This window comes from Achroia grisella, unplaced genomic scaffold (genome assembly GCF_030625045.1).
Source record: "Achroia grisella isolate CSIRO2021 unplaced genomic scaffold, CSIRO_AGI_Agris_v1 utg874, whole genome shotgun sequence".
NCBI classification, from domain to species: Eukaryota; Metazoa; Arthropoda; class Insecta; order Lepidoptera; family Pyralidae; genus Achroia; species Achroia grisella.
Window position 1 is genome coordinate 1,278,280 of NW_026713051.1, and position 13,842 is coordinate 1,292,121.

Here is a 13,842-nt window from a genome sequence, read left to right on the forward strand (position 1 = left end):
ATAACTATGATATTATCCATGTATCCGTGTAAATGATGATGAATGTTATTATACCTCTATAAAATTTGTTAAACAAAAGAAAAGTTAAATCACCAAGTCCACATTGAGGAAGTCTTGGAAAACGGCTAGTATATAATAAAATTACCATGTCCCTTTAACTATAACTATTAATAAAAGACAAAAAATATATTCTTTACTGTAAATTGCGACTTTATGTTATTTACAAAGTGACTTATTTAATAATAATGAATGACATTTCAATATCCACTGAGAAGGTAAACACCTTAATAGCATACCTACGGAACTGGTTTTCGCCAAATCGTAATTGAATCGAAATTGATTCAATATCCGATAATTTTTACTTTTTAGCATAGAGTTGGATATCATTCTTAAAATATGTTTTTTAAGGTTGGCAACTCTGGTGGCCTTAACGATCGATTATTTTACATTACCACTGAAGGACATGCATTTGATGCATCGTCATCGTCGGCTTTGGTAGTTCATTAGTACTTTCTGCAGTTCTAGACTAAATTAATAATTTTAAATTCCAATAAGAATAGAATTTATAAAAATCATCAAAATGTCGAGCAACTGCTATGAATATGTTATTAAAATAGCTACATAGAGCCAGAGTACACAAGGTAAGTTATACACTTAATTATATTTCTTTAAAATCTCTCACAATCAATGAAAATGTAAATTATACTTGAAAAATCAAAACGTGGGGGAACTGTAAAGCATATCGTTCGTATTTTTTTCAGTAAGAAATTATTAATATTTAAATTCCAATCTAGTAATCAAGAAAATATTATTTATTTTTTTCATTATTATTTTATTAGTAGCAGCAAAATTAGGTAGCTATTAATAAAAATATTTGAGTAAAATACAGTATTTTTAAATATTCCCACCGGAAGATACCGGAGTACTGGCGCCGGATCGCTCTACACGTGACTATATGTAGGTAATAATGAAAATTCCGTGGACACAGTCTGTTCATTTAATTTATCTGACGGCTTCGGTGGGCTAGCGGTTTCGCACACCGCATTACTTCCGATGGTCGCGAGTTCGATTCCTCGCCCGGTGCTAACATTTGTATTCATGAATATGATTATTTGTATCGGTATCAGTTAAATAACGTATCATAGTATTAAGTAACGAAGGAATTAAGGTGCTGAAACTAGTTGTAAAATAATTTTTCACGTCTCTACTATGATTTTAATGATAAAAAAAATTGTAAAAATAATTAATTAGGATAAGCAAAATCTTCTAGTCCTGGTTTAATTTTTCCACTCGTCCCCAAACTTGTATTAGTAGAGTTTACTATCAGTTCAGCTAATATATGTGGCGATATTCCTGCTTATAAAATTTATAGTCATTGTTTGGCGGCTCTAGTTGTCTCCTATCTCCGGCAAGCCTGGAATGAGACTTACCTTACCTTCAAACTAGGCCCAACATCATTTTAATATTTAACAAAAATTCCGATGAACCCTTAATTTTATTATATTAACCTTAACAACGCGCAACGACATCTTTATGACAAGAGACGCGTTCGATTGCGAACATGCGGTGTCATGATGCCCGGCAAAATGGCGGCGGGAAGCCGCCGCGCCGGCATTGTAGTGAGTAGCGAGTCTATCAGACCCGCCCGCCCTCGGACGGAGGGGACTCCATGAGGGATTTTCCACACGTAACAGAATAGGTTCCAAAAAAATATTTCTAAACATTAACTTGGTATCATAAAGAATACGTTAATTATACACACACACATTCGTCTTATAAAGTAGTAAATTTTTGATATTTCCTTCTATATTGTATTACGATTAATAAATACTTTGTATTTTTTATGATATTAACATTATTTTATTAGTATATATTGTGTCAATAATTTAAGTAGAATTTCTTTATAATAAACATTATAAAACATTTCAGGTAATAAACAATACATCTCGTCTGGCACAAGCTACTATTAGTTTGTTGTTAAACTGTGTGATATTGGTCCAAAAATACAGCTAAGGGAATTCATTATGTCATACAACCCAAAAATGGGAGGTTTAGCACTCGGCCATTCTTCAAACATTCGAATGGCTCATAAGTCTACGAAACAACACGTGTTGTCTGGTCCCAAAAAAGCATCAAAGGTAATTTTCACTATCAAGATTTATGTATTGTTGCTACTTTGTAGGGTTTTCAATTTATTTAACTCCTAATAATTGATGTGAATATGACGTTGCATTTCTTACCAGTATTTATAGAATTGTATTTTGTTTACAGGACGACGATGCATATCGCTATATGCCAATTGACGGAGGATTATATGAACTGATCTCCGAGTATATGTTCAACAATACTGTTGGTACAGCATTGTTGAACATAGACACTTATGATATCAATTATAATTAAAGTAGTAATCCCCCTCTGTTGTAATAAATTGCACAAGAGACATAATATGTATTTTTATGATCTTTGCAATTAACGTACTCCACCGGTATCAATGTATATGTTCCACAATCCTGTAGGTACAGCATTGTTGAACATAGACACATGATATCTCATTATGTATAACTAAAGTAGTAATCCCTCTGTGTTGTAATAAATAGCAAAAGAGAAGTAATATGTATTTTTATGATCTTTGCTATTAACTGTATTCCTTCGATATCAATGCATATGTTCAACAATACTGTTGGTACAGCATAGTTGAACATAGGCAGTGATGATATCACTTATCTTATGTCTAAAGTAGTAATCTGTACTTGACTAATATGCCATTGTAACTTGGAATGATTCTACAATAAAATAAATATAAGAAAATATTGTGTTTTATTTTCTATCTATAATATCCTGTAGAGATGGGTACAGGTACACAACCTTTATATGATAAATATAATTCATGATTGAATTTAAGAGAAGTTGTTGAAACAGCTAACCATACTTATTACAATGGTAACCTTGTGAGAACGTACATTTGTTAAGGTAGGCTAAAAAGGACTTGTATCCAGAACCGTAACATGAATAAATAAAAAAAATGTAACATGAATAATGAAATATGATTATTTGTATTCATGCACTGTTAAAGAAGAAAATATATTCGATTATTAATAATATCTAGCATCAGGCATGTCGTACAATTGCAGCTGATGATAATATAGTAATGGGTAAAAATTAAAATACAAAATAATGGAAGTGAAATTCTAAATAGGCCTTTTTTTTCCTTTATACCGAGTCGTCTGTGGAGGTAAGTAACCTATTTCAGCCGCCAAAGTGTTTGCTGCACTAATACACTACACTCTGTTTCGGTTGTAGGATGAGTTTAAAATTATATATAGACGAGTCATAACGCCTTTGTGAGGGAAGTTACCTCTGAACTTCTCACGTTAACAGAGTAACTATAGTGGTGTACAAGTAAATAACGTAGAATAAGATAAACAAAATATATTTCTAATCAAGATAAAATAATATAAAAACACATTTAATACAATATACAGATAAGTTATAGATACATCAATACGACGACAGATGACAAAACACACTCTCCTTTCAAATATTCAAACATACTTCATCTGCCATACCAGCCAGTCTAGACATCGATTGCAAACCTCGTTCTAACACTCTTCCTCAATCGTTGCCTTCAGGCTTTCTCTCAATAGCATACTCCTCACAATCCTCTCACACACAAACTAATCCACAACACCCATCTCGCTACGACAGAACTCATGCTTGCCTCTATGCATTGCCTTTGTCATAATATCAGCAACCATTAACTTTGTCTCCAAATATTTCAAATCTATTACTCCATTCTCTAGAGTCTCTCGCATAAAGTGATAACGTACATCCACATGTTTGGTTTGCTGATGGTGTACTGGATTATTTGCTATCGCTATAGCAGACTGACTATTTGAGTGGATTGTTAAGGGTGGCTCTTCCTTACCCAAGAGTTCCTCTAGGAAACGCTTTAAAAACACAGCTTCCTTGGAAGCCTCTGACAGACTGACACATTCAGCCTCAGCGGTTGATATGGCAACACTTCTTTGTTTAGTGCTTTACCATGAAATGGCTCCTTTTGCCATCTTAAATACATTTCCGGAATAGGACTTTCTGTCGACTAGATCATGTGCATGATCAGCGTCACAGAAATCTTGAACTGTTCCTCGTTCATCCCTGTAATATACCAGTCCCAAACTTTTCGTACCTTTAAGGTATCTCAGGATCCTCTTCGTTGCTGTCCGGTGAACTTCCTCAAAACAATTGCAAAATTGACTCATAAAATTCACTGCGTGTGCAATATCGGGTCTTATACATACAGCAAGATACATGAGTGACCCTATAAGTTCCCTACATGGAACTTTCTCATCTGGCCTATGCATATTGTCTGGTTTTATAAAATGTTGACCAGGAACAGCTGGAGTGGCAACTGGTTTACAGTCTTCCATCCGAAATTTGCGTAAGAGTTTTTCTATATACTCTTCCTGATCTATTTTAATGCGGCCTTTCTCTTGTCTGAGCCTCATGCCCAAGAAAAACTCCGCCTTTCCTTCCTTCATTTCAAATTTTGACATCAAGTCACTTTTAACTTTTTGCATTTCTCGTGAATTATTATAGAGGATAAGAATGTCGTCTACATATACTATAAGGATGATAGAATTCTTCTCTGTTCTCCTTGTATATAAACAGGGTTCATTCTTGCAGCGCTTGAAGTTTAAGCTCTCTAGCTCGGTATGTAACTTCAGGTTCCAGGAACGTGGTGCCTGCTTCAAACCATACAAAGATTTCTTTAATAGACATACATAATCCTCTTTACCTTTTTCTTCAAAGCCTGGTGGTGGTCTCATATAAACAACTTCACTGAGATTACCATTTAAGAAAGCTGTTTTGTCATCCATGTGGTCTATCTGTAGACCATTTTGCGCAGCCAAAGCTATCAACAGTCTCAGTGAGCTATGTCGCACTACAGGGGAGAATGTCTCATCATAACCGATGCCTTTCCTCTGATTGAAGCCTCGGGCAACTAAGCGAGTCTTGTATCGAGTTTTATTTCCCGCCTCCTTTTTGATTCGGAATAACCATTTCGAATCAACAATGTTACTCGCTTGATCAGCCTTCACTAGGACCCAAGTTTTGTTCTTCTTTAGTGCATCTAGTTCTTCCTGTATAGCGTCTCTCCATAGCTTGGCATCTTTTCTAGACAGTGCCTCTCTAACATTAAGTGGATCATCTTCTGATATCGCTTGGTAAGTAACGTAATCAGGAAATTGGACAGGTTTCCTTACTCGAGTCGGATATCTCCTTTCTTGCACTTCAGCTTCTCCACTTACGGTTGTAGGTTCTTCATTTAGACTGTCTTCAAATTATGTACACCGGTCAACTTCGTATTCAACATTCTCAGTTTCCGTGATTACATCGGTATGATCTCCATCATTCCTTTGCAAATCATCTTCCTGAACTGCGTCTTCATGTTGAAAATTCTCATTGGGTTGTTCAGCTTCCTCTGAAACATTATCAAGGTTGATGGTTGTATATTTTTGTTCTTTGTTTTCATCGTTTATGCGGTAATACTGGTTTTCAAAAAATATAATAGCTCTACATCCATAACAATTTTCTGTTGAGGGGTGGAATAATTTATATCCCTTTGATTCTTCGGAATATCCAACAAAAATAACTTCTTTGCTTTTAGGAAGACGTTTTGTCCTTTTGACATCTGGGATATGTGCAAAGGCCCTACATCCGAAAATTCTTAGGTGGTTTAGGTCAATTTATCTGCCGGTCCGGTCCTCATATGCTGTTTTTAAATTGTTAATGCACTCGTTGCTTTTCGAATATGTACCTTGCAATGGTTTTCAATCAATATACAAATTTTAGTACGTGCCTTTTGATCTCCTCGACGTGCTACAGCATCTTCAGGGTTAGGTACTTCTTCTACATACTGCCACAGATCATCATGGACTAAAATACACTCCACATCAAACTTCCATGTATCGAAGTTGCTGCTCCCTTGCAGTTTCTCTATCGCTGTGAGCCCAGATCCCGCACTCGATGTTGATGGTATACTCATCTGAGTACTTGTGTTTTTATATTGAATAGAAATAGGGGTGCTCTCACCGTTTTCGTAAATCATATATCCTTAATACACTCCTGTATTCGTATTTACTTGATTTTTGCTGCCCATCACCTGTGAAGGGAAGTTACCTCTGAACTTCTCACGTTAACAGAGTAACTATAGTGGTGTTCAAGTAGGTAAATAACGTAGAATAAGATAAACAAAATATATTTCTAATCAAGATAAAATAATATAAAAACACATTTAATACAATATACAGATAAGTTATAGATACATCAATACGACGACAGACAAGATGACAAAACACACTCTCCTTTCAAATATTCAAACATACTTCATCTGCCATACCAGCCAGTCTAGACATCGATTGCAAACCTCGTTTTTTTTTTATAACACAGGGGTCAAACATTTCGTTCTAACAGCCTTAGTCTTTCAGAATGACAACACGAGGTTTACACGTGTTAAGTGATAACTATTATATATACTTTATTGCACTTATTACATTAATAAACAACGACAGTTGTACAATAATGTGAGCAGGGCGGGCTAATATCTGCAAGAGATCTCTTCCAGCCAACCTAACGCAGTGACAGAGGTGGTAGTTAGCAGGCAACGACAGTGCTTGAGATTTTGTAATAGATAACAATATTCTAATGTATACTTAAAAAAAAAGACATACACACACTTACTAAATATATAAATAATAATACAATAATAATAATTCATAATTTATACTATCATTGTTTGGTGATTTTTACCCGCTATGATCAGTCTATTACCCCATCAAAGGGAGATATATAATATATATATATATATATAAAAAAAATACATTTAATAAATAAATATTATATTATAAATATAATAAAATAATCATATATAAGTACCTAAACAAATGCATACACATATAAGCAACTATTACATATAATTACTATCTTTGAAACCACGTCATGTATTGATGCAAAGGAAATGAGATTTTAATCTTTTTTTAAATGTGGTGATGTCTTTCTTGAATGTGAATTGGCAGGTTATTCCGCAATAAAGCAGCTCTAAAAAAGAATGAATTTCCCATAAAATGGGTTCTACATGTAGGAAGCTTTAGCATTCTAGACTGAACCTGACATGCTCTTATGATTAAATTTTATATTTAAGTATTAAATCTATTATATATTTTAATATAATATTTTATGTATAATATAATATATATCCCTACAGTGACAACTTCTATTAAAGACTTCCCCTGTATCAAATCGCAGCGGGAGCCTAACATTTAAAATATATCAAAATATGTACATTAAAAAAAAAACGGTGAAACAAATAAAAGGGGGAAAAAAAGACATGCTCGTTTTGGACGAGTGGGAGGAGGGAGTAATTGAATCCCTGTTTCAATTACTCCCTCCTCCCACGAAAAACGGAAACCTGATCGAACTTTCGAAGACCAAAGTTGAATCTGATGGCTAGGTTTTTGTTGGTGAAACTCGATCGCTTATATGAAAAATAATATTGTCATAAAACTATATAACTATTTGCACAAAACAAGTCGTTTTTCCATTGATCAAGCATATCAAATGGTAGCAGAGCATATGGTAAGAAAATTCGATAAAGTTATGAAATAAATAGTTACATATAATATAAAAAATGGCAACATATAGAATCGAACCATTACATAAAAACAATTATGATACATGGTGTCTCCAGGCACAAGCAGTGCTTATAAAAGCCGATTTATGGGAATATGTTAGTGGACAAATTTCTCTAGAAAAAGATGCATGTCCCCAAACTATCGCAGTATTTAAAAATTCCGATATGATGGCAAAATCGGAAATATTATTACTCATATCTCCATCAGAATTAAAACAAATAAAAACATATAAGACATCAAAAGAGATTTGGGATAAACTGAAATCATCTTATCAAAGTTCAGGTCCCGCTAGAAAAGAAACCCTCCTAAAAAAATTAGTTTTACAAAAAATGGACTCTCAAAGCGATATTCGCGATCATTTGAATGAATTCCTAGACATAGTCGTTAAACTAACCGATATGGAAGTCAAAATACGTCCAGAACTATTGAGTATTATGATGTTATACAGCCTTCCTACTGCATATGAAAACTTTAGAATTGCAATAGAATCTAGGAATACATTACCAAATCCGGAAAACTTAAAAATAAAAATACTCGAAGGAGGTGAAGCTAGAAAACAAGTTAACAGACTAGAGAGATCCGATGGAGCATTTTACAGCAGAAATAATAAAAATCTGAAAATAATAAAATATTGTCAAAAAACTATATTGTACTTTCATAATATTATATTAACAAAATAAACTATTTACACAAAACAAGTCGTTTTTCCATTGATCATGCATATCAGTTTTGAAGTCGTTCGAGTTTGTTTAGAAGCTCGTCAGTCACATCAATGAAACAAACGTTGACATAGTCGAGAATGATAACTATGATATTGTCCATGTATACAGATGTTACCTATGAAATAATTAGCTAAACAAGGAAACAGAAAAAAACTGTTTCCAAGTATGGCACTACGTTTAATAAGCTAGGTTGCGTAGTTTTTTTTAATGTAGGTGTACATAGGGTAGTGTAGGTATAGAGCTTTGAGCCAGACACCCGGAGGTTGTTGCCCCCAAAGTCGATGCCGCCGGGGTAAAGGGGTTCGCGCCGGCGCGGGCGCCCAGACAGGGCGGGGGGTGTGGGTGACCAGACAGTCGTTAAACAAAAGAAGGGTTGAACGTAGTTCGCAATATCATATACCTATATAAATCAATATTTATTTAAAAGAGCAACACGCAAGTTTATTGCTTATTCTCTTTGTGATGAATCTGCATTCCGAATGAGCAGTAGAATCAAAAAACTTGACTATTCAAAATTGCTTATATTAAGTTTATTTGAATAAAGATTATTTCTATTTTAATTGCATCTTACAAAAATAATCATTTATATATAAATATATATATAAAAATGGAGTGTCTGTTTGTAATATTTAAATAACCGTTTTTTACTACATGCGTATGAATATAAATACGGTACATAATATATCAAAATAGCATTTTTTATAATTTTCGTCTGTATGTCTGTTTGTTCCGGCTAATCTCTGAATGGCTTGGCCTATTTTGATGGGCTTTTTTTTGGCAGGTAGCTGATGTAATAAGGAGTAACTTAGGCTACTTTTATTTTAGACAAATTAAGTAAAATTCCACGCAGACGATGTCGCGAGTACAGTTAGTCGATAATAAAAAAGTAGCGAAAATATTAATTTTAAGTGCATTCGTTGAGTGTACTGCGTAAATGATTAAAGTTACGCAAAAAATATGTATGACGGAGTTGTTCTTTAAAAATTAAAAGATAAGTTCTTGCTTAACCAATGTTCAAATATGAAGAAGTTTAAACGTAGACTAGGCTGTACGGTCTAAGGATCTTTGCCTGTTCCATCACTGAAAAGGAGATGGACGAATATGGGAAAAAAAAAACAATTCTGATATACGTCATTTTAACTGTCAATGTATACATAGATGTACAATGTCATAGACATCATGTAACGGCCGTAGTAATCGTGCAGTGTGGACTTATAATCCTACTGCTAACAATGTACCATATCAGATTGACCTCCACGCGGTTCAGTGAACGTCTGAAATACTTTAATCTGGACCCTTTATATATAAGACGACAAAATAATGACCTAACCTTGTTACATAAAATTATTCATCATCTGTTGGACTCGTCCACTCTTTTTCTCTATTAAACTTTAATACGATATTTAGATCACGCAACCGTAATTATAACCTTCTATCTTCAGGTTTATTCAAATAATACTTCTTATCATAATCCAATAGTTCGAATGTGTCGCCAATACAATGAAATTCTTGTCTCGAATAGAAATATAGATATTTTCCATTCAACACTGGTCCATTTCCGGAGACAATTAAATTTCCACCGTAAAGAGACGAAAATATTTAATATTGTACCATTTTTTTTCTTTAATATAAATAAAATTCTGTTAACATGATAATTCATTGCATTACGTAGTTATATATTATTTTCTATTTAGTTTACTTTTCATTATATAACCTTATCTAGCTATCTAGCGTATATTGAATGCGTCTATACAATTTAGATCTTAGGCATACGTAGTGTTGGATTACAATCCAGTTTTGTACCGAACTACACGCTCCTAGTTATATTATTATATTGATTGTGATCTGTTTTGTATGCTAATAAATAAATAAAATTAGCACTAAAGAATAATAAACCGATTCTGTCAACATCTCTTTTGCAATGTCGGATGCAGGGAATCATGTAGACCTCTATTTAAGAAACGTATTCTTCCGTTGCCTTGTAAGTATATACTTGATCTCTGTAAGTTTGTGATACAACATCCAAATTTGTTCACCACGCAATGATCAGATAAAAGACTATCAGATCACAGCGAAAAATTAAAATATTGGTACTAAAGAGCAAATTGACGCTTTACCAAAGGAACGTATCACTTATGGCACAATTTTTTTTATAAATTATCCCTGGACTTGAGGAAAATGCCCTTATTTAAATTTAAAAAATCTATTATGTTACTGGTCAAGTGTTTTTATGACATCAGAGAATATTTATCTGACATTTTTTTTATATTATATAATTATTACTATTAATATATAATTATAATAGTGCATAAGACATGAAATTTCTCCTCCCGCGTACACTTAGGTTGTGGAATGAACTTCCTGCCGAGGTTTTCTCACGAGACTACAGCATGGGGTTTTTCAAGAAGGGTATATTAAGGTTTATTAAGGGTCGGCAGCGCGCACGTGACACCCCTGTTGCTTCAGGCGTCCATAGGCTACTGTAACCATTTACCATCAGATGGACCGTATGCTTGTTTGCCACCGTATCCAGTATAAAAAAAAAAATTACATTTATATTGTAGATTATTTAATTTTAATATACTCAAAATTTTCATGCTCGTAAATTAGGGCAATTAAACAGTTGCCATTAATATTATTACTTGGACATATTACCGAATATCAAACTGTATAATACGTATCATCATCATCATCGCAGCCCGGAAGACGTCCACTGCTGGACATAGGCCTCCCCCAAAGATCTCCACGACGATCGGTCCTGCGCTGCTCGCATCCAATGCCTTCCCGCGATCTTGACCAGATCGTCGGTCCACCTTGCTGGAGGCCTTCCCACGCTGCGTCTTCCGGTCCGTGGTCGCCACTCGAGGACTTTACTGCCCCAACGGCTATCTGTCCTACGAGCTATGTGCTGTGTATAATACGTATAATAAATAATAATTTAATTTAATTTAATCTCATCTCAAGCTAATATTTTATATTAAAATCCTTCAATATAACAAGAAGTGGATAGTGAGCAATTGCCTATTGATGTACCAGGTGATGTTCCATCTGAGGAGCCCATAGAAGGCCAAGGTGATGCCAGAGGCAGCAGCTTAAACTTTGAAAGCAGCTAGCATTAGTAGATAAAGTCAGAGCTAGACTGTAAGCTCAAGAAAGACAAACCAATATCACGGAGGAAATGCTACATACTATGAATAGGATAGCAGACACGAATGACAGTTAAACAATTATTCGTATAAACTAGCTGTTGCCTGCGACTTCGTCTGTATTTCCGTCGTTTTTCATAAGTAGCCTATTTCCTTCCTCACGGTTCAGTGGTTTTGATGTGTTGTCCTAACATTTCCCTTCTCTGCTCTGCTCCTATTGATCGTAGCGTTATGAAAAGTATACTATAACCTGTCCAGGAGTATGAAGAATAATTATACCAAGATTCATTAAAATCCGTCGAGTAGTTTTTGTTTCTATAACGAACATACGGTCAGACAGACAAAAATTTTACTGAGTGCATTTCTGACATAAGTATCGATCATTAATCACCCCCTGACAGTTATTTTAGAAATATATTTAATGTACAGAATAGACCTCTCTACAGATTTATTACAAGTATAGAAGAATAGATTAAAATGATCCAAGAACATTTAATAGGTGTGTGGTCTGGTTTATTTCATTTAATATGTGTCTCAAAATCAGTAAAATCTGATATACATGATATACATATGAATCAAATTGGAAGTCTGATGTAATTTTAAAGTTCACACAACAAACTGCTTTTCATTAAATATATATGTATATAAGGTAAGTGACATTAAAGAATAAATTTTAAAAATAAATCTGCCAGTCTGTTATGGCTAATCTTTGGAATAGCGAGACAATTTTGACGGAACTTTCACTTTCATATAGGTAATGTTATAAATTATAAGGAGTAACTTAGGTTACTTTTATTTATTTTAACAAAAAATAAACTATTCCACATGGAGTCATGGGTAACATATACCTATAATATATTATAAAATTATCATGTCCTTTTTACTATAACTACCAATAAAAGACACAAAAAATGAATATGTTTATTATAAAAATAAATGATTAAAACATAGATGTATTAAACATTTAAATGTTTCAATTTCTAAAATTGTGGTTTAGTATCTTCATTTAGTTCTTTATTATAATTGAAGATAGATTATGAGTATTACTGGCTTCATGAAAGTACATTGTAACCTCGGAAACAGTTTCTTCATGTAGAGATGGTATTGGCCGGTATGATTTAATGCTCAAGATGTTGCTACAAAGGCACAATGCACCCTATGTATGAGTATGGATCTAAATCTAGTTTTTAGAAGTCCAATTGTTCTCTCGAGGGCATTATGCATTCTCACATACAGTGTACATATCTTCTTATGGTCCTGGTATGGCATTTGTGATGGGAGATACTATTCCTCAAAGCATATCCACAGTCGCCTAAAAAAAGAATAATATATTATTATTTATTTAAGGAAAGATTTTTTTCTTTTTATTTACTTAGAGGCTTAGGATAACGAGAGTGAGCATGTCAGCTCTGTGTTGGTTACATATTTACATAACATCTAAAATTTTATTTAGTGTAAAGATAAATATTACCTTTTTAAACATTGATCTACAAATTTATAAATTAGTACTGATTGTTTAGATACAGGTTCTGATAGAGTACTTTGAAATTTTTTTAAATACATTTTGTTATTTATTATATGTATCATTTCATAAAAAACCTATTACACACTAATTGTTAGTGCTGACAATTAGCTTCATATCTTCCAGGGGCGAATCTACCTATGGGCTTTATGGGCTGCCCAGGGCCCCGTGAATACAAAGGACCCCTAGAAAATAATAGGCCATATTTAGATGAAAAGTCTATAATGTTAAAAAACCTATCATAACATTGACAACCCTGAGATTAATCAACCCATGGATGTGGGCATCTATCAAACGGAATGAGCAACACCCTGTCACTTGCTTTTCGTCTGTGTATTTTTTAGTCGAGTAATATAATTAGGTAGGCCCCTAAGTTTTAGCCCAGGTCCCAGGTACAAATTCATGATCCACCCTTGATATCTACATTGTTAATGTTTAGATCTTACATGTAATGATGTTAATAGTTTCATAATAATATTTCATTCTTACTATGTAACAAATCCATATGGATTAATTCTTGCTAAAGTCCTCTAGATGTTACCTTAATAGATGATTTATCCAAATAAAGGAGTCATGAGTAGCTCCATCTTAGCCAGCATCCACACTTTTGATCTCCATGTCAGCAGTACTAACCTATAATTTTTTTTTCAGATTAATTACATGGATGTAGTTTGTTGGTAACACATGTGTAAGCATTGTGGTCATTTTAAATTATATATTGTTTGTATGTCAGTAGCTTTTGAGAAATATTTTGTGTCTAA

General features: G+C 33.7%; 1 protein-coding gene across 1 annotated transcript; it reads left to right on the top strand.

Annotated features, from left to right (window-relative positions):
- Window positions 1-1,895: 1,895 nt before the first annotated feature.
- Window positions 1,896-2,430, top strand: LOC131853067 (uncharacterized). Its single transcript, XM_059203863.1, has 2 exons — window positions 1,896-2,138; window positions 2,272-2,430. Exons 1-2 carry the CDS (start codon window positions 2,025-2,027, stop codon window positions 2,398-2,400), a joined length of 243 nt encoding a protein of 80 aa, XP_059059846.1. The 5' UTR covers window positions 1,896-2,024; the 3' UTR covers window positions 2,401-2,430.
- The last annotated feature ends 11,412 nt before the right edge of the window (window positions 2,431-13,842 follow it).

Bases quoted from the DNA above. Each gene is read 5' to 3' on its own strand.
- LOC131853067 (XM_059203863.1), top strand. From the start codon at position 2,025: ATGTCATACAACCCAAAAATGGGAGGTTTAGCACTCGGCCATTCTTCA. The intron at 2,139-2,271 runs GTAATTTTCACT...TTTTGTTTACAG, and splicing joins GTCCCAAAAAAGCATCAAAG to GACGACGATGCATATCGCTA.